The sequence below is a fragment of the Felis catus genome, chromosome C2 (genome assembly GCF_018350175.1).
Source record: "Felis catus isolate Fca126 chromosome C2, F.catus_Fca126_mat1.0, whole genome shotgun sequence".
Taxonomy (NCBI): Eukaryota; Metazoa; Chordata; class Mammalia; order Carnivora; family Felidae; genus Felis; species Felis catus.
In genome coordinates this window covers 109,349,575-109,374,044 of record NC_058376.1, presented here as the reverse complement: position 1 = coordinate 109,374,044, position 24,470 = coordinate 109,349,575, and the positions used below count along the sequence as shown (strand labels likewise).

The 24,470-nt window shown below is 37.4% G+C and overlaps 1 protein-coding gene across 5 annotated transcripts in view; it reads left to right on the top strand.

The window, feature by feature from the left end:
- The window catches only part of MME (membrane metalloendopeptidase), a 99,854-nt gene that overhangs the window by 49,838 nt on the left and 25,546 nt on the right, over window positions 1–24,470 (top strand). For all 5 annotated transcript variants that reach the window (XM_023260452.2, XM_023260454.2, XM_023260455.2 and 2 more), the window contains exons 9-16: window positions 1,589–1,723; window positions 3,919–4,020; window positions 5,572–5,708; window positions 5,818–5,911; window positions 7,058–7,186; window positions 8,158–8,256; window positions 11,200–11,280; window positions 12,562–12,665. In XM_023260452.2, coding sequence (XP_023116220.1) covers window positions 1,589–1,723; window positions 3,919–4,020; window positions 5,572–5,708; window positions 5,818–5,911; window positions 7,058–7,186; window positions 8,158–8,256; window positions 11,200–11,280; window positions 12,562–12,665 — 881 coding nt within the window. The remainder of the gene's footprint in view (window positions 1–1,588; window positions 1,724–3,918; window positions 4,021–5,571; window positions 5,709–5,817; window positions 5,912–7,057; window positions 7,187–8,157; window positions 8,257–11,199; window positions 11,281–12,561; window positions 12,666–24,470) is intronic.

Sequence of the window (24,470 nt, the reverse complement as noted above, 5' to 3'; positions counted from 1 at the left end):
GAGTAGCAGTTCCAAGAATAGAGATGCTAGCTGGATACCCCAGCATCACGGGGTATCCATGAAAAGAGAAACCCTCTCCCTGGGGAACTGTTTACTTAGCATTTAGTGAAGGTCATAGAATGCCAGTATCTAAACCTTACTTTAAGTGGTCCTCTTGATTTTCAAATTGATAATACCTGTACATCTTGCTTGATAAAATATTTTTTTATTTGCCTGTAGGTTTTATGTTTGATCCTCTTAATGAGTCACTACAAATTCAGATGCGCCTTTTGTACTCACAGTGAATATAAGTGTGCTCCTTTGACTGATAATCAATAAGTAGGGATATTAAACCCTCTTGAAACTACAAAGTGTTAAGCACTGTATAACCTCCCTTCGTATTTACCCTGTGAATGAGTATTAGAAGCACAGAAGTGCCCATTAACCGCAAACTTGTGTGGCATGACTTCCCTAATCATGGTTGTCTGTTTGTCATTAAGCTGGTGCTAGGAACTTGAATTTTGAGTAAATTTTACGGGGTGGGATCATAATTTATTTTAATTGCTGATGGATAATAATGGCTGAATAGCAATGGGTTGAAATCTGCATAAGTGGTATTCCATTTCCTGGTGTTGATGCCACTCTGAATTTGAGTAAGGCATTATATATTCTGTAAAAGGTTGATAATATAACTAGTTTATGGCTTACCTTCTCAAAGTTAAAATGCATGTGAAGATAAAATGGAAAGAATTTAAGTCCTTAGAAAAGCTCAAATATCCAGATATAGAAATTTTACATTGTGAGCCAAATTATGAGCACACAGTCTCATTTGCTGCTTAGACAACAACAGCAGCAAAAACAACAAAAATAAACAAAAAACAAATGCTTGGCCAAAGAAAAGATCTAAAGATGTCCTGATAATGTTATATGAGTTTGTGGCCATCTCTTCAAGAACATTTGAAAAGGACATACATAAGCATAGAAAATCTGAGAATGGAATTCAGTAAAAGAATTTATTATTATTCAAGAAAAAATGCTAGGTTATTGCTTATCAAGTGTTTTTGCAACTGCATTCTTAGTAAGGCAATTTAAAATAACTTGATAATGAATAGAAAAGTATAGAATTCCCAAATCAAATAGTGACAAATTACTTAGTACCTTCAAATGATACTTTTTTTGTTCTGCTCTAATTCAAACACATGATGACTTTCTAAGAATTTGTGCAGGTCATTTCTTTTTCTTTTTCTTTTTTTTAAATTTTTTTTAATGTTTATTTATTTTTGAGAGACAGAGCGCAAGTGGGGAAGGGGCAGAGAGAGAGGGAAACACAGAATCTGAAGCAGGCTCCAGGCTCCAAGCTGTCAGCACAGAGCCTGATGTGGGGCTTAAACTCATGAACCTTGAGATCATGACCTGAGCCGAAGTCAGACACTTCACAGACAGAGCCGCCCAGGCGCCCCTGAGCAGGTCATTTCTTTTAGGATTTAGAAAATGATATCTGTTTTACTGCGCTTTATGTGTTACCAAAAATTAATAAATTTTAAGTTAAATCGTCATGCTAAATATTTAGAATGTTCTCCGACAGTTCATTATTATTTATTTCTTGCAGGCTTGTATAGCATACGTGGATTTTATGATTTCTGTGGCCAGATTAATTCGTAAGGAGAAAGGACTGCCCATCGATGAAAACCAACTTTCTTTGGAAATGAAGAGAGTTATGGAATTGGAAAAAGAAATTGCCAACGTAAAACACATTTTCTTTAATACACTAAATTTTCACCACTCTTTTTTTCTTTTCTCCTCTCTATCATATTTTAAAGGTAAAATGTGCAACTTTGTAACCAACTGGTAAGAATGCATAGCTCAGTAATGAATCATTGACTTTATGAGGACCTTTGAAACTGTAGAATTTTGTAGTAAACTGGGTTCCTGATAGCCAGGAGGCATACTAAGTTTGGCAAATATTAAACTAGATACACTTAATTACTTATTATAAGTGGATTATACCAAAAGCCTATTTGCAGTCATTTGTTGAAATGTCCTTGAGATTCAGGGCACATGCAATTGCTATGTATAGTTTTCCTTTGCTTTATTTTAAAGTTTAAGGTGATCACAGAGATTGACTGTCCTTTTGCTTAGACAAAGGATATGTCTGAATCCTGAATATGACCACATGACAGTGTGATGTTACTGAGTTCAGACCACCAGGCTGGCTCAAAGGGTCTGACAGGCAAGGTTTAGCAGCAAAGCCCACAGGGTGTTTTCCTGAGTTTCCTCTAGTTTCAGATGAACCCTTGGAGTCTGAATTGGCACTTTCTTTTTTTAAATTTTTTTTTAATGTTTATTTTTGAGACAGAGAGAGACAGAGCATGAACGGGGGAGGGTCAGAGAGAGGGTGAGACACAGAATCTGAAGCAGGCTCCAGGCTCTGAGCTGTCAGCACAGAGCCCGACGCGGGGCTTGAACTCACGGACCGTGAGATCGTGACCTGAGCTGAAGTCAGACGCTTAACGGACTGAGCCACCCAGGCATGAATTGGCACTTTCTTGTCTGACTTTGCTCTGACAAGAGTCTGCAGTCTCAAGGAGTGAATTCTGTCTAAGCAGTATCAAGGTTATTGATTAAACGCATGGTCAGGTTCAGTCTAGAATCTACAGACCTGTCTCTGACATTGCAAACAACAACCCGTGTTCCTAAATCCCCATGTGCTTGCCTCTGCCCTCAGCGTCTTGAAGACTAAAGATCTTTGAGGGCAATTTTAGCTTTCCTGGAGCTACATGCGACCAAAAATCTCCAATCAGAGCCAGACTTTGCTTGGAGCTGCAGCTGGGTGAATGGCGTTTGGATGGGTTACATGTGATTCTGTGCTGGACACAGAATGGTGAGAGGAGAATAGTTTATTGCCCTGGGTTTTTACCACTTGGCCGTTCCCAGACCATGTCATCCTTTGATCAGCCTTAGCTCTGTGATAGTTGTATCTTACCTCAAAATTATTCGTGTCTTTGTTTTTCCTTCTCTCTTAAATTCAGGTTGGGGTGAGGTCTTAGTCTTGTTTGAATCACCTGTGTATCTCTAACAGAATCCGGCTAATTATTGCATTCAGGAGATGTTCAATAAATAATTTTTTAAGTAGTGAATAAATAAGTACCTAAAGGGGAAATTGGAGCCATTGTCACCGAGAAATAATTCCCATATTAAACTTCTACCTTTTGTCTCTCCTCACTTAAAATTGACTTTGCTAATTTCAGCCACTAGTTGAGGAGTTGCTACTACGATTTTCTTTTTTGGTTGAGTGAAAAATAAATAAACAAGTAAATAAAACTGGATGCTGTTGAGTATAGTGTGTTAAACTAATTAGGTGGGATAGGAGTCACAAAAATAGAAGGTGCTGGCACTCTCCTCATATGACTGTGGTGTGCACTAGGAATTTTCTCTCTTACTGGCTTTAAATTCTTGCAGAAGTCATTATGGTTTTTGGTTTGTTTTTGTTTTTGTTTTTCCTGTCTGGATTTTACCTGGGATGCTGGATAGTGGCAATGAGGAGGTGGGAGAGAGTATTTGAGAGCTGCATTGGAGAAGACTGTATTTGAGAAAGTTATCATATAAAACAACCACAGCAACAACTGAGCTGGCCATGACCCTTAAAAAGAAAGAGGCCTGTGGACACTGTTCAGCAGTTGTCAAAGTATAAAAAGATTTTTGAAGAATTTTATATTCGACATGGCGGCCAAATAGTGATGATTATTACTAAATATACTTAAAATCTCCTAAATTTCACTTCTCTTTTTGGTATCAATTTATTTTAACCATTAAACAAGTATACAAAATAGAGCTTGAGTTATGTTGTACCTATTCCATACTTCTTTTTCCTTCATATAGAGTTATATTTTTCTAAATCGTTCTTAGTTCTAAAACAATGATCAAAAATTAAATCCATAGGCTACAACTAAATCTGAAGATCGAAATGATCCAATGCTTCTTTATAACAAAATGACATTAGCCCAGCTCCAAAATAACTTTTCACTAGAGATCAATGGGAAGGTAAGTACCAAGTTTTATGTGCTCTGTTATTGTGCCATTTCTAAAATTATAACATTGAAATATAGTTGGTTAAAATTCAGTGATTATTTACTTTTTGAAATAAATTGAATGTCAAAATGAATTTAGAGGACACCAACCATTTGACTTGATGACAAGACTGGGAAAAAAAAAAAACATGTGAAATCATTGTATTATATTTAGTTAGAGTGAATTTCAAATTAAAACTCCTTTCAAGGCAGCTATGCAATGATATTAGACTATTGTAACAAAAAGTTTGGAAAACATTAAACTGGAAAATCCTTCTGAAATACAACCGTATGGCCATTGGACTTGGCCAGTCAAATAATAAAGCCACTAGATTTCTTTTTAACTCTTAAAAAGGATAATTTATTTATGGAACTTGCCATATTCTCATCAAGGCCATCTATCGAGATGTTCCGAGCAATAGTGGAGAAATAGAACACAAGAAATAAGAAGAAAAATCTGTCTCATAGATTCCATTTATAAACAGTTGTAATTCATTAGCCAGTACGTAATAATCTCTTTTGGGGACTATGCATGTATCCTTGTGTATAAGTTCATACACATGATTGCGAGAAGTAGCAAGATCCATGGGAAAATCTACAAACCATCACATTCACTGATAGAATTCTCTTTGGCACTAATTACAGGAAAAAAAGGGAGGGGGGATACTTTGTAAAGGCATGACCTATTGTTAGGAATTTCTCACATGAAGCTGCTTAAAATAATAAGTGTTAAGGGTTTTAATAAATATATTTTGAAACAATGGTCCGGACTACCAAAGGAAATTAAGAAAAGTATATAGTACTACATACTTAGTGATCTTTATTTTTATGTACTTCCACATCTGTGTTTTCTTCTTATGTCTACTGGTGGTTGAATAACCATTTAGAGAATAACAGATAAGATTTCATCTCTTAGCAGCTCCAAAGTGTAAAAATTGCATATGCCTATAGACCCAATATTGATAGTTTCAAATGTGTTGTTTGGCTTCATTGGACCATTTGTGTTGTATCTGTGACATTATTGTACCTCTCCTACAATAGTATGCTTTCATTTATAGCAAGATCTCCACTGAGATGTATCACTGTGTTTGAATGGATTGTTTAATATCCACCTTTAAAAGATAAACACTTTATACCCATTTAAATTTTTGCATAAATGTAGGAAGCTTTATTTTATAAAGCTAAATTTCTTTTTCATTTTTTTTAAATGTGAGTTAGACCAAGAAGATGACATCGAGCTTAATTTCTAGCTGTATATTCTCTATGCTTAAGGGCTTTGCTTTTGCTCTTAAATGGTTGGTTGAATGCTGCTCTCTAAATAATCATGCTACAGAACTAATTTCTATTCAGGAACTGATTGAAACAATGGAGGAAAAATCCCACGCAAATAAACTGGCCATTGTGGTAATTCTATAGTGATGCAAATGACACTCTAACCATGTCTGACTCCATAACCATAATTGAGTCTTAGAACCAAGAAGAGAAATCCAAAATGACTGAATGTTTTATGCCTGCTTTTTTCCAGCCATTCAGCTGGTCAAATTTCACAAATGAAATCATGTCAACTGTGAATATTAATATTCCAAATGAAGAAGAGGTGGTTGTTTATGCTCCAGAATATTTAACCAAACTTAAGCTCACTCTTACCAAATATTCTGCCAGGTAGGTATGTCAGAGTGCCTATGTCCTCAAAATTTACATTTAATATCACTCTTTAGAAGCTTTGCAGCCTCATCTTTTCTGTTGCTGGGTGGTGGGTTTTTTTATACAGAGATCTTCAAAATTTAATGTCCTGGCGATTCATAATGGATCTTGTAAGCAGCCTCAGCCGAACCTACAAGGAGTCCAGAAATGCTTTCCGCAAGGTGAAGAAAAAATCTCTCTTTTCTTAAGACTTAACGCATAAAGAGATACATGGTTATGAAGGCTTGCCATGTGCTAGAATGTGGTGAACTTTGCCAAGAGTCAAAATGCCAAATGTTGGTTATTTTGCCCATATTTTGGCTCTGTTGCCTAGGAAAGCCAGCTTTCAAGGGCTTTGCCATCCCATGATTGTCTACTCTGGCAGCATGATTGAATTGCCCTGGAAGGAGATGCATTTGGTTATTTGAGCAGTTCGTGAGAGAATACTGGCTTGGTTTTTTGTTGTGTTAAACATAACTGCAAGGGGGTCTATCTGAATAAATTTCATTTTCAGGTGCCTGTAGCACACTAGACATACAGACAGGTGGACTACTTTGATGTGGACAATCCACTGAGAGTACAGCTACCTGGAGACAACCTTAAGGCTTTTTACTAGGCTGTACCTGCATTATTTAAACAGCATCTTATTAGTGCTGTGGTGAGGGGAGAGGGCAGGAGGGATTGAAGAGGAAAAACTCTGGCAAACGTATTGATTGGTGTTATGGAAAGGAAACAACTGTTTATTTGACATTTCTAGCATTTACCCTTTGAAAGAAAATGTAGACAAAGTTTTGAAATTAAAGCCTGCAAAAATGGTCTTTTGCTCAATTTCCCTTACCTCAGTTAATTCCCTCATTAGTACTTAAATTTATTCACATACAGTTCTTCTAAGTACTGGAAATTCAGCTAAATTATTAAAAAACTGAAATGTGTTTTCTTGTATACCAGATACCTCCCTTGTTACATAAATTGAACATTACTTCGTGTTTACGTTTATGCAGTTGTAACTGTTATATATATTTTTTTGGTTTTGGTGGAAGGGGGGGCCATTTTGTTGTTGTTTTCTAAAACTGTCTACAAGGGTATTCACCTGTAACGGCCCAAAGTTCCACTGGGATGTGCTGCCGAAAATATACCTTGTTTTCAGATTATTTGTAAGTAAATGCTCCAGTTGGATTACGTTTTTGTCTTGGGCAAGGGCAACGTGCCTTGTGAGGAGAAGCAGAATTTAGAGGACATAAAGAACAGAGTCCCTGTGAAATAGGTGTTCTACCTTGCTCTGGCCATCTTCTCGTGGTCAGATGTCATTTCCTTTCTCTCGCCCTTAGGCCCTTTATGGCACAACATCAGAGACAGCAACGTGGAGACGTTGTGCGAACTATGTCAATGGGAATATGGAAAATGCTGTGGGAAGGCTGTACGTGGAAGCTGCATTCGCTGGAGAGAGTAAACATGTGGTAATGTTTTCAGCACAATACTCTTATCAGTTAATTGTTTCCATCAATGGGCAATTACAATAGTTCATAATTGGGCTAAAGTTTATTAATTGGCGGAGAATCTCTGTATCACAATTTGTGGTTATTTCTCAACCACTCTCCTCCTCCCTCTCCCAAAAGGTCTGCTTCTGTTTCTGATCTTAAAGTTGTCTAGTCCAAAACCAATGGTCCCCCGTCCCGAAACAATGTATTCAGAGTACCCACTCACTCACGTGTTCTGTTGATACAGTTAATTGTAAATTCTCCTATTGGCAAGACTGACCAAGAATTAGAGTTTTCTGAAAAACTTTGAAAGTAAGGTTTTAGGGTTTATTTGAAATATCTAAAAAAGTACTCCATTTTTCATTGTTATTGAAATGAAGACCATGGAACTTAAAGACTAAGTGAAAGAAACTATTAAAATGCTACTTTATGCTTAATTGAACTACTAACAGTGATGACAGCTACTATTTTATGTGTTTTTTTTATGATAATGGAAACCATTATGTTCTTTTTTTTTTATGTTTATTTTTGAGAGAAAGAGAGACAGAGCACAGGTGGGGGAGGGCAGAAAGAGAGGGAGACACAGAATCCGAGCTGTCAGCACAGAACTCTACACAGGGCTCCAACTCACTAATGGTGAGATCATGACCTGAGCCAAAGTCAGACTGAGCCACCCAGGCGTCCTGAAGCCATTACATTCTAAAGATAATTTTTTCATTAATGCATATATAAGACCTATTTCACCATTAGTGTCAATAGTAGCAAGATTCCTTTGAAAACATAATTATCCACATGTATCCATTTGTTTAGGTCATGGTTTGTCTATAAATTTACATGCATTAACATATTATTGAGTCCTATAAAGGCAGCTCAAAGCCCTGTTTGTTAAAATTTGTGTTACAGAAAATTAATTCATGGCCTAAATTTGTCTTCTGTTCCTTTCATTTTAGGTTGAGGATTTGATTACGCAGATCCGAGAGGTTTTTATCCAGACTTTAGATGACCTCACTTGGATGGATGCTGAGACGAAAAAGAAAGCTGAGGAAAAGGTAAAAAAGAAACACAAAGCTAACTATTAGCTAACAATTGCTTTACAAGCAAAGATCAACTTTTAAGGAAGTTCAGAAGAAAGAAGTTCAAGGATTGCATAAAATTAAGCAAGCTCCTTCAAGATGTCATGTTTCCAGGAACAGTTTTCGTGGATAAAGATTTGTTTCTATGATTTTTCACCTTTTATTATCTCTTTGCATCCAGCTCCTACTGTCCATGTTCAGTTCAAACCTTTGAAAGATCTCCAATTTTCCTTTTTTTTTTTTAAGGAGTCTTCAGAAAACAAGGAAAAATCTTAGATGAACAAGAACCGAAAGATACTATCAATGGTTCATCTCCTCTTTTCATAAAGCTTATGCAAAAGGACGCTACTAAAGCCTAAAAAATATCCCTTAATGTTTAATGCAGATTTCCAGCTCAAGTTTTAGAAAACATGCCTGATTTAGACTTCTATATGACCTAGGGAGAAAAGTGCTAAATTTCTGTAAGTGTAAGGTGATGCATTATTTGAGTATTACATGGTGATCTACAGTTAAAGGGATGTTGAAGGAGCCTTGTTATAGCTATTCTTATCTACCCCATTGTGCACCTGTTACTGGGACTTCTCATATCTTGCATAAGAACAAAGGTGTCAGGGCTTCTGGGTGGCTTAGTCGGTTAAGTGTCCGACTTTGGCTCAGGTCACGATCTCATGGTTCATGGGTTTAAGCCTGGCGTCAGGCTTTGCACTGACAGCTCAGAGCCTGGAACCTGCTTCAGATTCTGTGTCTCCCTCTGTCCTCCCCGACTCATGCTCTGTCTCTCTCAAAAAAATGAATAAATGTTAAAAAAAATTTTTTTAAAGAATAAAGGTGTCAGATGCCTAAGGAAATCTTAGGTTTAAACTTACTACGATCATTTGTCTTGATAACTATATAAAACTAGAAGGAATATGTCCAGTGGAAATTCTATATACTTTGGCAGCAAAATTCACATGCAACCTGATAATTCCTCTGTAGTTGGGATGGCAAGAAGAACAGCCCATTCTTCAAACTGATACAGAAAGAGTTTATGAACCTACTATAATAAAAAACCAAGATACAGTCTAGTTCTTTCCAGGATTAAATCAGGTGGAAGGACTATCTTTTTCAGTCTTCTCAAAGCTGGAGATAGGTTAGGTCTAGAATTTAGGCACCAAAGTATATCTGTCTTTTCATCACTGACTCAGAAATTCCTCAGAAATTCAGGCCGGCTCTACTCCTTTCATGTTCTAGCTATCTTGACCTGGGTCTATTTGATGTAGCACAACTGGATTATGCTAGATCATCATTTCCCAAGGCAGTATCATAAGCCACTGAACCCACAAGTAGTTCCCTGAAGAAGACTCTCACGGTCAAAGAATTTAGGGAACACTTCCTGTAGGAAGACTTTCCTGATCCCACCCTAGACTAGGTTACATGCTTCTAGGAGATGATTTTAAGGCACCCTACCTAACACTCATTACATTGCCTGTCACTGAACTTTATGGTAAGCTCTCTGGGGAGAGAATTTTTTTCCTAGCATTGTATTCTCAGCCCCTTACAAAGTACCTGACTCATCATAGATGCTTGAATATGTATTGAATGAGTAAATAGACAAATTAATTCCTTATGCTTACAATTGGACACTTACAATTACCTAATTTTAAGCTGCAGTAAAGAAGCCTGCTTAATGTTTTTGTCACAGTATTTACCCAAAGTATTTGACAATAAATCCTTTTTATGTAGACCTAATTCTGTAGTTTGTGTCCCTTAGGACACTCTTTGGGGAAGTGTCTTCTAGAAAATAAAAAACCTCTGAGAAGGGGCTGATGGTAATGGGCAGTGGTGTGGAAACCTACAAGAAAATGGGCTTGGCCTAAAACAGACTTACGCATATCCTGTCTGATCCACTGCGGAAGTCCTGTGCTTATGAAACAGATTTGTAGCATAATTAAATTACTTTTTTAGGTTTTTATCTATTTATTTTGAAAGAGAGAGAAAGTGAGCAGGGGAGGGGCAGAAAGAGGGAGAGAGAGGATCCCAAGCAGGCTCCACACCATCAGCACAGAACCCGAAGCGGGGCTCAAACTCACAAACTGTGAGATCATGACCTGAGCCGAAACCAAGAGTCGGACCTGAGCCACCCAGGCGCCCTGCATAATTAAAATATTTAAGAGCAATGTAATATGATAGAATCAAAAGTTAAATATCTTTGAAAAAATGAGAGAAATAAAAAATGGAAAGATATTGCAATAGTAAACTAGTAATAAAATAAAAAAATAAGTAAACAATTTTAAAATAATAAAAATAAAAGCAAGGGTAGTAAGCAAGTGGTAAACATGAGCTAGTACAACAAGGCAAGTCCTGTCTTCTACTCATTTAAATAATGCCATTCATTTAACTGTGGGAAGATAGGTACACTCGCCTTGGAGACCAAAAGAGAACATATAAACTCCAGGACTCCATACTCAGAAAGAACATTAGCACTAAACTTATAAGCCCATATCTGTTTTCTCAGCCAAATCAGTGAAAAGGAAAGACAATTATAAGCTGGTAGAATGGAAGCTCTATTACTTATCCCTCCTAAGAAATAGAAGAAAAAAGCCTTTCAGAGAAAAATTTCATAGAAGTACAATACATGAGGAACAATGACTTGTCGGTTTTCATTTTGGTTTTCTTGGGAAAGCTGGAGCCTATAAGAATAGGGTATTAGAAGCTAAATTTCAGAACCGGTTTTTGTTTATTTTCAACCCCAGGGAGAAGCCATTGCAAAGATCTCTATTTAAGTGTTGTCAGATACTATTTTTGTAAACAGTATGGAGCAGGTTATTCAATTGGCAGTCATGGGCAGATTATAATGTTTGCATTTAAAATATATACATATAATGTTTGCATTTGAAAGCTATAGAATTATCCTTATATTCAATATTTTAATTTTCATAGGCCTTAGCAATTAAAGAAAGAATTGGCTATCCTGATGACATTATTTCAAATGACAACAAACTGAATAATGAATACCTCGAGGTAAGTCTCTATGCAGACTGTGCTAATGATACCTGGGGCTGGTGATGATGTCATTTGCAGCTGTGGGGTGCCCGAAATGATGTGAAGTAGCCTAAGGCCAAAGGTCTTGTTATATAAAAGCCTTTTCCACCGAAGCCAGAACTTGTGTTTTAGTTTTAGCCTTTTGTTTCATTGGCCTGGTTCATATTTGGTTTTTGTGATCTTGGTCTCCATATATTCCATTGAACAGTACTGGAAAAATCTGGTGTCCTTTAAAGAGCATCAAGGGGTAGACATCAAAGTGATGAGCAACAGGCCACACTCAGGCTCCTTATCTCCTCTGGTCCAGGCCTGGAAAGTCACGTCTTCAGTTCCCCTTCGCTTTCCTATTATTCCTCCACTGGATAAAAACCAGGTTATGCCTCTGTATTCAAAACAAAACAAAACAAAACAAAAACCTACCATTTGAAAACCAGAATCGGTTTTATTCCCCTCTGGTAATGTAACAATGAAAAGAGAACAGAATTGATTCAAGTCACTACACTATTGATTTAAGACCCAGCTGAGGATCCTGTTGCTAATCTTGTGGTCCCTGCAACTCCTTGAGACCCTGGTGACAACAAGGTGATCCTTGCCCAGAAGTGGGGATGTCAGTGATTCCTAATCCATTGATTACTGGTCTAACATGGGAGTTTGCAAGCCACAGTGGCCTCTTCTCTCTTTACATTTGTAGAAAAGCTTGACTATTTCTTGTAAATGAGCTGGCTGCAGCATCTCAGTCCTGGGGGCCTTTGTGGCAGCAGTCTGATGGCTAAGAACATAGACCCACAGGGAACTTCTTGGGTTCAAATCCCAGCTCCACCATTCACTAACTTGGGCAAGTGACTTAATTGCCTTCGTTTCCTCAGCTTTAAAATGGCAATAACAACCCATCTTCCTAAGATTATTATAAGGATTAAAAACATGTAATATATAAACTGCTGAGAACAGTGCCTGGTACATTGTAGGTGCTAAAATGGAATGTGCTCTTATCTGTCATGTAAGGGTTACTATCGATATAGGAAAGCTTGTCTGACACTCGGTTCATTTGATTAGTTACAGAAGAATAGACTAAAGTAGCGATTTAGTTAGAGCGACAGTGACCTATTATATAGAACTAGGCTAAATGGACTTAAATCCTTCTTTGGTAAGTTTTAATGCTCTCTGTTAACTTTATTAACTGATACGATTTAAGAAAATGTTCCCTATGTTTTTTTAGCAGAAATTTTGACTATTTTTCCCAAAACCTTTTATGTAATATAGTTGAACTACAAGGAAGATGAATACTTTGAGAACATAATTCAAAACTTGAAGTTTGGCCAAAATAAACAACTAAAGAAGCTCCGAGAAAAGGTGGACAAGGATGAGTATGTATATTCCAGTTTGCTATATGTTCATTCGGAAAAGGGGCTTTTCCCCTCTCATTGTTGGGTTAAGAAAAAGAACCTGATTCAATGTTAATGTTAAAAAAGTACAAACAATATCCTCCTTCAATGGAATGAATACCTCTAAGAGCATCCAAGAATATCATACTAAAGGTGGGTCAAAGATTTAAGCAAAAGTAAAAATTTTTTTATTATGGTGGCCTCAGGCTACCTCATTTCTTTGGTTTCCTCTCATATTATTACCTATTTCCTCTACTTTGTGGACAAGTTTCTCAAGAACACCTTAACCTAGGTAACCCAGAGCTCCTGCAAGTTTTCTCTGAGGCCACACTTGTGGAACTCGGAATCATCTCCTGCCCACAGCCCCACCTGTTTTCTATGGGTCAGTCATCCCACAACTCCATCCCCTTCTAGACTGCTCCGTGTGACACGCCCCTCAAACTTGTGGCAGCCAAATAAGAGATAATGGGAGTTGCCTTCAAATGCTCTTAATCCCTGCTTATCAGTGGCATTGGTGCTTCATGTTAACATCAGCTTAGTGTTTATTTTTCAACTAAATGGGTGTGTCTAACTCACTATGTCTAACATATTAACATGCATCAACTTGTGTGTTTGTGCACATAGAGCCCTAGAGCTGCTTATGTTGACTTTTTCTTGCTGGGCTCTTAACTTCTAGAGAACAGGCGCTATTCCTTTTGACTGCTCAGCAGCATGCTGAACACATGGAAGGTTTTCAGTTAAAACTGAGTTAAAGAGTGAGTGAGCAAATAAAAAAGAAATGTACTAACTTGATCTGTGTGGTAGCCGACAAAATAACATGACAGTGAGGTGCTAGGTTTATTATTCATGTATTCATTTATTCTTTCATTTATTCATTTACTAAACTAATATTGTAGAACACTGACTAAGTCCAGGTGTCATTGGGAACTGGGAGAATCACAAGTGAACTTTGATTATATTATATTATATTATATTATATTATATTATATTATATTATATTATATTATATTATATTACATTACATTACAACAGCAGAAGGTAAGAAAGACATATATAATAAACTCTACCACTAGGAGGGAAATGTGCCAGGAAGTGTACAAAGTGATGTGAGACTGTTTGATGACAGGCTGTTCTGTTCTCAGTTAACTAAGTACAGGTTGGACAAAATTCCTAAGTGAAAATGCCAATACGTTCAATCTCTGTACAGCATTTTGAACCTGTCAGGTGCCATGAAAGAGAGATTGATTTCCTTTGCTGACCTCTGGGTTTATACTGCAGTAAATGTATTGTCTGGTGCTAAAAACAGGGCTGCAAATGTCAGAGAACGTTTAGTGTCCTAGCTGGCAAAGAAGGAAGAAGAGTGGGTGCATATGGTTTGTGTTGTAATTGGTTGTGAAACCCTATTTCAAAAAACCCTATTTCAAGAAAAAGTCATCAAAAAGAATATTCAGTGGGTAAACTTATAAACTGAGAAGTTTCTTGTAAGTCTGAATTTTTTTCTTTAAGATGCATATACTTACATTTAATAATTGTTAGTACTGTGTGAAATATCTACAGAGAAATATTGTCAAATAGTGTTTCTGAAAATAGCTAATATAACCTGCATCCATATGACACCAGAAGACTTTTTCATAATTTTAAAAATAGTTGTTGAGTTATGGCTTCATGTTTTCTTTTGAACTTAATGTAGTCCAAAGTTCTACAATTGTTTCGTAATATAGTTTGCATTTTTCATTCCCTTTCATCATATGTGTTGCTTTTCTCTTGAGTCCTTTTCCCTTACAATAATCACAAGTGAAAGCTGTGTACACTGTTTTAATGAATGTTTGCTCAGTAGCACGCATAGGTCAACAGAACATTTTGGGTCCTTCCCATGAGCTTCTGATAGTCATCATAAGTGCAATATGGCTTCTAAGGTCTTCTCTGCCATGTCAGACTAGTTTCTTTTCCTTTCTCTTCTTCTGCCTGTGTACTGAGTCCAAGGGTTCTAAATTCTGGCTGTACAGGAGAGTCACCTGGGGAGCCCTAGAAATAGTACTGAGGCCCCAATCTCACTACCCTTGCCTGTGATGTACTTGCCTGTGGGTGGGGACCCAGGTATTGGATTCTTTTTAAGTACTAGCCCCCAACTTCAAGTGAGAACCTCTGAGTTAGCGTTAGTTCCTTTTGGTTAATGATACTCTTCGTATTTAGTTTTGTGTCATTTTCTTTTTACAGGGTGATGCTTTTAATTTGGCAGTTTAGGTTTAAAATTTATTTTTTGTTTTCCAAAATATTGGAAGCACTTTTGACAGTGATCACGTCAAACCATTAGGACTGTGGGATACAAGGTCATGACAGTTCCTTATATTTTTCTGAGGTTTCTTGGAGTGAAAGTTTCAGACCTATTTTGTAATTGTGTAGTAGTAATAAAGTCACTATGTTCTCCTTCCCTTTTTATGTATACCAAATTCAAATCCTCACTGTGTGTGTTCAGGCAGACACATCTACTGCTTCTGCTTTGTTCACATAGTTTGTAGTTACCTCTCAGAGAACTACATTTTCAGATGCTCAAGTCCTCACTCCTAAGGTCTTGCAGGAGAAATAGGTGCCCATGCCCACAATTGATGGGACAGGGATGGGAAAAACTATGGATTATGTAGGGTTTATATTGTAGGGTATTGTAGATGCATTATATTTTCAAGACAACAATCAATTTGAATTAATTCAGTCAATTAACCAAGTAATAAGCTTCTGGACCTGTTTTTGTTTGTTTGTTTGTTTGTTTGTTTGTTTGTTTTTCCCCTCACTGGGCAAACTCATATGCTTGCTGGCATCTTCTACCACCATTATGACCACTGAATATTTGTACCTGGCCCAGATTTGTTTTCAACCCACATGTCTAGCTACCCATGAAACATCTCTACATAGGTGTTCCACAGACCCTACAAACACAGAATTTTCCATTTGGGACAAAATTTGATCATCTTTCTCCCCATATCCTCATATTGCCCCATATTTTCCAGCAACTTTCATCTTATTGTTATCAAGACAGAAATCAGGGACTCACCATTCTAGACTGATCTCTTTCTCTCATCTCTGACATCTACAGTAATATCTACTCCAGATCCCCATTCAAAACCAAAAGTTTACATCTACCAGCTGCTAATTAAAGATTATATAGGTATTGCTAGGGGATCTCCATCTTACTATCTCCATGGTCACTGAGTAAATTCAGGCATGTCTCATTGTTCACCAAAGTTATTACTAATTTTTTCCTAATCTTATCACCAATCATCTTACTTTCCTTCAGCTCATTCTCTACTAATACCCTAGAGATTTTTTAAAGACACAGAATGAGTCGTGTTATTTCCTGATGAAAACCTTTCAATATATCCCTATTGCCTATCTCATGGTACAAGGCTCTGCATTCCTCCCATTAGCTCTCCAGAATTCCTTTAGATTCACCCTGCCCACCCTCCCAGCATTGCCCAAACCTCCAGCTATAGGAATAACTCTAGGTCATTCTTCCATCTTTTCTTCCTCCGTGGATCACCCTTTCTGTCCTTGTTCATCTAACAGAAGCCTATATATTGTTGGACTCAACTAGAACATTACTTCCTTATTCATAGCACCCCACTGCATTTTTCTCTTCACCTTGTGCCTGCCCTAGTCCTTGATGAAAGCAGAAACCAGATGTTTGTGTCACCAGAGCCTGAACACTGATGAAAAGAATGTAGATCCTTCCTCAATGTTTCTGGGGTTAATAAATGATACAATAGTGGTTTGTGATCATGCTGATGAAGTGAACTCAACTGCTAAGGTAGAGTGTGTCACATCCAAGCGTTTCACCATCATGGTCGGTGAAGTTATATAACAGCTCTCCGCTGCTCTCTCTGTTTAACAGATTCAAAACATTGAGAGAGTCCTGGAAGTCTGTATGTGATCTACCTGGTTTAATCATTTCACTAAAAGAGCCTTCTGCCCATTTGAGCAGGCAGCTACTGCAAAGGACAGGGATTTAAATTTGAAAAGCTTGGTTCATGGGGTTTCTGAGTGCCTAGTGATTCCAAAATTATCCCAAACATTGTGTTCTCTGGGTCTTTGGTACCAGTTTGTAAAGAATTTCAAATATGTCATATTATCAGATAGTAAGAGTGATAAACTTAGAATGTAATATCCTTTGGCAAAATTACTTAGATATATATCTATAATGATTTTATTTCCAGTAACATGATTATTCACTTAGAGTCAATAGAACATAAACCTCTAAAGAGAAAGAAAAATGTACAAGAATAACAACAGAAAGCATTCCTTTTCTTGTGTTTTAGATTTGATGTTATTTTGTTAGTTTCTCAGGACACAACTTCCCGTGATATAACTGTGATGTGGCCCTGTTTGTAAATCATGACCACCGAGCCGCGGCGTTACTTATCAAAAACTACAAAGATTCATTTCATTGCTTCATCTTTCCTGCTGTTGTGTTTCAAAATAAAAACACAGGTATATTGACAAGAGCCAGTTCAATAAGCATTTTATTGAGCAGCTGCAACGTGCAAATCATTGTGCTAAATAAACACTGTAAAGGATATAGATGAATAAAATGTGGCCCTGGAGCCAGGAGCTCACAATCTAAAGAAAGAAGCAAGTAAGTAACAGTTAAATCTGATAAAAGGCAGAGTTTGCTTGGTTCTGTTACAAGTGCTAGAACAGCACTTTTTTAAAACCACCATTAAACCTTTACTTATTAGTAGAACATTCTCTAGAAGCAACATGTCAGCATTTAAATTAATATTGACATGAACAGAAGATTCACTAGAAACAAAACAGAACAAAATGGTTGGTTCATCTGTCTTCCCTGTCATTGCTTCAAGCCTGCTGTCTTTTCTAATCTGGGCTCATTGGGTGGTGGCAATCCCTGGCAGCCAGCACTGTGGCTCTGTGTGTTTTTCTCTGAAAGGTCAACACCACCAAAAACAGCAGGGAGGTTGGTACCCTGTGAAGCGACACCATGGATTTGCCACTGCAATGAGTCACTAACTCTCTTTCAGTGTCCCAGTTCTGCCACTTACTACCTGTGGCCCTTTAAAAGGCATGTAGTTTTCTTATTTATAAAATGAGCAGGTTGATTTAGACTGTATATCATCTTTAAGATTCCAGCATTCAAATTCTGTGGGCCTAACTGTGAAGTTTTGATAAGAGCCAAGAAGTTTTCCTCCTTGGCTTCTACACATCAGGTGACTCGAGAGAAAAAGAACATGCTCTCCAGAGAGGTAGGGAAGTAGCTCACTTCTTTCTAAAATAACCCTTCTATTATTCCCCTTCACTGATATTTCTAGAGCCAGTCTTCTTTCTAATGAAGTCCTATATCAGTGAGCTTGGTTATCAAAAAGAAAAATAGTATGCAGGGCTATTATATTATATATCATATAATATATCCACTAATATATAATATAATATAATATAATATAATATAATATAATATAATATAATATAATATAATATAATATAATATAATGTGGGTAAATGAGATGGTATAGAGGTGGTGTTGGTAGGAACTGTCCAGGGTGTGTGTGCGGAGTGCTGGAGACTTAAGACACAAATGAGTCTCCATGAGCATAGATGTATGGGGAGGATTTACAAAAAAGATTATTTGGCTCATCAAGCACTACTGAGCCAGGAACATGGAATAACAGATAGACTAAATTTGGACAAATCATTCTGGTTCCCACATACTGCCATGGAATTCTTGTGTTCTACATTTGTTGTAATAGTTGAAAATTTGAGATTTCCATCTTTTAGGCTCCCATTAAACTGCCAGGCTTTGTGGTTTTCCGCTGTGTTTTGGAGGCTATAAGCAAAACATATTTGATCAGTAAAAACATTTCTGCTTTTTTAAAATTAAGTTTTTATTGCAATTCCTGTATGATTAACGTACAGCATTAGATTAGTGATTCAACAATTCTATACATTACTCAGTGCTCTTCATGATAAGGATAAAAAACATTTTTGCTTTTTAATTAGCACCCAAGGATGGCTTTGGGTTTTTTTGTGTGTTTGTTTGGTTTTGGTTTTTGGCTTTTTTAGAGGGGATGGGAAGCAGAGAAGGGAATTAAATGGTTTAAAGGTTGAAGTTTTAAACTAAGAGAATTTTGCAAAAGAATTCTAGAACTTTTACACTAGTGTACCATCTTTTTATTTTTTTTTTATTTTTTTTAACGTTTATTTATTAGTGAGAGATGGAGTGTGAGCAGGAGAGGGGCAGAGGGAGACACAGAATCTGAAACAGGCTCCAGGCTCCAAGCTGTCAGCACAGAGCCCGATACGGGGCTCGAACTCACAAACCGCAAGATCATGACCTGAACTGAAGTCGGAGGCTTAACCAACTGAGCCACCCAGGTGCTCCTACTAGTGTACCATCTTGAGGGGATGATATTTCAGTTGGTGCATAGCTCTTGGTGGCCATGGCTCTCTATAGCCTGCATAGAAGGAGTGCCTCACCTAGGCCTAGTGCCTTCCCCCTTCCCAGAGTCCAAGGAGGGGAGTCATCTCTCTTGGAGGTTGGAGGACTCATTCATATGCCAAGGCCCAAATACATATTGAGCACCTATCATGTTCCCTAAGTCTTAGAGATACAATTAAGAACAAAGCATAAAATAAACAAGTGAGACAGTATTAAACTAAAAAGCTTCTGCACAGCAAAGGAAATGACCAACAGAATAAAAAAGCAGTGTATGAAGTGGGAGAAAACATTGGTTAAATCATATTTCTGATAAGGTGATAATCTACAAAATATATAAGAGACCTCTAAAACTCAGTAACAAAAAAGGTAATAAGCCAATTTAAAAATGGGTTAAGGGCTTGAATAGATATTTCTCCAAAGAAGACTTATAAATGGCTGACAGACACGTGAAAAGATGCTCAGCGTTAGTAATCATCAGGGAAATGCAAGTCAAAAACCACAATGAGATAACACATCACTGCTGTCAGGATGACTGTTATAAAAAAAGAGAGAGAGAGAGAAGTATTGGTAAAGGATATGGAGAAATTGGAGAGCTTGCACACCATTGGTGGGAATGCAAAATGGTGCAGCTGCTATGGAAAACAGCATGGCAGTTCCTCAAAAAATTAGAAATAGAACTACCATATGACCCAGGAAACCCATTTCTAAATATATTCCAAAGAATTGAAATTGATATCTTCAGGGAATATTTGCGCTCCCTTGTTCATTGCAGCACCATTCAGAACAGATAGATGTGGAAACAGCCTGTTTCCACTGACCGATAAATGGATAAAGAAAATGTGGTTCATATATACAATGGAATACATTCAGCTTTTAAAGAGTAGGAGATTCTGCAATATACAACATGGATGACCATGAAAACATTATGCTAAGTGAAATAAGCCAGATAGAGAAAGACAAATACTGCATGATTCCACTTATGTGAGTTTTTCTAAAATAGTCAAATTCATAAAACCAAAGAATGGAATTGTGATTACCAGGGGCTGGAGGAGAGGAGTAGATGGGGAGTTATTAGTCAAAAGGCATAAAGTTTAAATTAAGCAAGATCAATAACCTCTAGAGATCTTCTGTGCAGCTTTGTACACACAGTTTTCAATGTGTTAAAGTGTATTAAGAGGATATAGCTTCTGGCAGATGTTCTTACTATAATTAAAAAAAAAAGAAATATCATTGATTCCATGGAGTTACTGTCTAATGAGATAGACAATAGACATAATGTAAGTTATGTTATTGCTAAGGGTTATATAGGATAGAAGAAGTTTCAGTTCTTGAAAGATCCCAAGATTATTCTAAATCAGGAAAAAAGTCATCAAAAGAAAATTCTGACAACTGATTCACCCACCCATATATTTTCCAGTTTGGGAATTTCTCTGAATTTGGCACATCACACAAATGAAGGGGCACACATTTGTGCGTATACAGATAGAAACTTATCAAAGACTAAAAAGAATGTGCCTTGTTGCCAAACTTAGAACTACATGCCACCAACTGATGACTTCTAGGAAGAAAATCGCATCCGTGATTTCTGTTGCATTTTGTTGAAGAAGTGGATTCTCCCAATTTCAGGTCACAATGGGTGTCTTGGTTCTCACCTCTCAGGTAATCAGAGTACTTCAGTTATGTTAACAACTCTTCTGCAACATCAATGAATAGTTTAAAGAGGCTCTTTTATCCTGCTGTGCTTTTATCTTTGGGTAAAAAACATTGCACTTTATGGAACAGTGGAAAGAATTTGCAGTCAGGGAGGGACGGTGGGACGTGGAAAGTGGGACTTAGACAGAATGGGCAGCCCTGAGTTAAGGTTCTTGCTCTGCCACTTACTGTGTAAACTTAGACAACCTCCATAATATATCAGTGATTCCTTTATAAACTGAGGAAAATAACATCTACTTTTGCCTTATGGGGTTGTTGTGTTATATATTGTATATGTGCCTGTCGTATAACTTAGGTGCTTAATAAATAGTAGCTGTTTTTGTTATAGTCTGGTCATGATCGGTCTTCTAAAATGACTTCGTTGTAGGGTAGAGGCCAGCATCCTAAAGTGTATTAGGGTAAGGGGGAGACCTAAGTGTGAAACAGTTTTAAAAGGAGCACTTTCAAAGGGGCAGTCCCAAATGGCAGCCTAGGAAGATCCTGAACTCACGTCACTCCATGGACTGAATCTATAGCTACATATGGAACAATTATTCCCTCTGATAAAGACCTGAAAACTGGCTGAACAGCTTCTTCATGACAAACAGTAAAAGGGCCAAATTGAGATGGGTGGGAGAGGCAGTTTGGTGGTCTTGCCAAGAACACTATCCCTGGTGCAGTGACCCACAACTGGGAAGGGGGGATTTCACCAATCCAGAGCTTCTTTCTGAGGACTGAGGTGTTTGTTCCCCACATCACACCAACCTGTGGGACCTGCAATGGAGAGATGTGAAAACTAGTGGGACTCAAATCCAAGAGACCCAAAAGGACAGAGAGAACTGAGATAATTATCTTAAAGGGCTTGCATGCAGACTCCAGTCACTCCAGGGACCAGCACAAAAGCAGCAGTTTGAAATGGGCCTAGATGATATGTGAAGGAGATTTATTTGCTAATCCTAACTCCTCTGCCGAAAGGGTATGGGCCTGTTGGGACTCCATGGGGAGAGAGGAATGGGTGGACACCAACTTTGCTCTCTTTCTCTCTCTCTCGCTCTCTCTCTCTCTCTACCTTGATAGCATAGGTAGGAGTGCCTCAGCTCTGTGCTATTCTGCTGCCTTGCTGAAGTGAACGAGCATATACAGGACACACAGGGGATGCTCCTTAATTACCTGGCTCTGGTAGCCAGGGGGCTTGTGTTAAGAAGCCACCAGATCCCAAGGACTGTAACAATTTGAGAGATAGTTTTTGGCAGGCAACCACCCCCAGAGTACTACACAGACTGTAGACTAAAACATACCTCCAGTATTTCTGTGTGAAAGCCCTATTTATTTGTCCAGGAGCTTTTCAGTCTGAGGGGCAGACTTCAGGTGTGCTACAGATCTAGAGGCTATGGAGGTGCTCTCAGGGAATGTAGGCTGGGGATACCATCTTTGCGTCTCACCACACCTCCCCAGTACCTCCCAAAAAGGAGCTTATACACTCTTCAGAAGCCCCAATTTTTATAACTATACAACAGGGACACCTGCAGATCAAGTGGTCTGGAGGCCAGCAGGGTTTACAATTGCAGTCCCTCAAAACTATATATTTGTGTACTTTAGAAACTGCTGTCTCAGGGGCTTCCAGTCAACCTCAAACTGGGTGCTAAATGAGATTCCTCCCTTTGGAACACTGACAAGTCTCGCCACACCCTCAACAACTGGGATCTGTGAAGAATGAATCAGGTTGCTTTGATACCTACAAAGGTTGAGAGACAGCAAAGACCTAGGGCAAGGTTGAGAGATAAGTTTCCTACACAAGGGCACTCCTTCAATACTTCGAAAGGTAGTTGTTTTGCCTAGTACATAGAAACAAGTGAAAAGAGTCAAACAAAATGAGAAAGCAGACAAATATGTTCCCAATGAAAGAGCATTAAAACCATATATTCCATATTACCAAATCAATCTATAGGTTTAATGCAATCTCTATCAAAATTCCAGTAGCATTTTTCACAGAAAAAGAACAAACAATCCTAAAATTTGTATTGAAACACAAGACATCCCAAATAGCCAAAGCAATATTGAGAGAGAAGATAAAAGCTGGAGACTTTAGTGTATCCTACAACTCATCAGCAAAAAAAAAAAAAAAAAAACAAAAAACAAAAAAACAGTCCAATTAAAAAATGAGCAGAGGATCTCAATAATCATTTTTCCAAAGAAGACACAAAAGATGACTAAGAGGCACATGATATGATGCTTAATGTTACTAACCAGGGAAATGCAAAGCAATCACAATGAGATATCACCTCACAATGTTAGAATGTTTATTACCAAAAAGAAAAAAATGGCAAGTTTAGCAGGGGACCTGTTGTACACTATTGGTGGGAATATAAATTGGTGCAGCCACAATGGAAAACAGTGTGGAGTTTCCTAAAGATACAAATAGAAGTATACCATATGACCCAGCAATTCCACTTCCTGGTATTTATTTGAAGAAAATAATAACACTAATTTAGAAAGATATATGCACCCTTATATTTATTGCAGCATTATTTACAATAGCCAAGATGTGGGAACAACCTAAGTGTTCATTGATGAATGAATAGATAGAAGATGCAGTATGTATGTATGCGTGTGTGTGTGTGTACGTGTGTGTATATTTATACATATACATCATATACACACACATGCACACACACAAGGGAATACTATTCAGCCATAAAAAGGGTGAAATATTGCCATTTGTGACAACATGGATGGAATTTGATGGTAAATGCTAAGAGAAACGAGGCAGAGAAAAACAAATACTGTATGATTTCCCTTATATGTGATATCTAGAAAACAAATGAAAAAACAAAACTCATAGATACATAGAACAGAATGGTGGTTGTCAGGGCAGAGGATGGTTTGGGGCTGGGTAATATATATAAAGGGGATCAAGAGATTCAGACTTCTAGGTATAAAATAATTAGTTGTGGGGATGTAATGTATATAACATGGTGATTACAGTCAATAATATGTAGTGCATATTTGAAAGGTGCCAAAAGAGAAAACAAAAACATGTTTTTCATAACTTTGTATTGTGACAGATGGTAATTAGATTCATTGTGATGATCATTTTGCAGTGTATACAAATATCAAAGCATTATATTGTACACCTGAAACTAATATGTTATATGTTAATTATACCTCAATAAAAAATTAAGTTTTCTGATTCATGAAAGTGGCATATCTCTTCTAGGTTTTTTAAGTCCTCTTTAATTTCTTTCAGTAGTGTTTTGGAGTTTTCAACGTACACATCTTGCCCTTCTTTTGTTAAATTTGTGCCTAAATCTTTTATTGTTCTTAGTAGTATTGTAGATGGCATTGTTTTCTTAATTCATTTTGGATTGACATTGCCAGTGTATATAAATAAAACTGAGTTTTGTATATTGAAGATAAGTAAATAAAAATGAGCACTTTCATTTTTAAAGAGTTTAGCAAGGAAATGGCATTCATCCTTGTACTGAAATGTGTTATATAATACAGATCGACAGCTCAGAAGTAGAGGATTTGGATGGAAGATGAGAGGGTCCTCTTTCTCTGTAGTTTACATATTCATGTCCCTGTTGTATTGCTTAGTTTTTAAGTGCATTCGAAGGTCAGAAAAGCATGCTGTGCCTTAGTTTCTACACCTG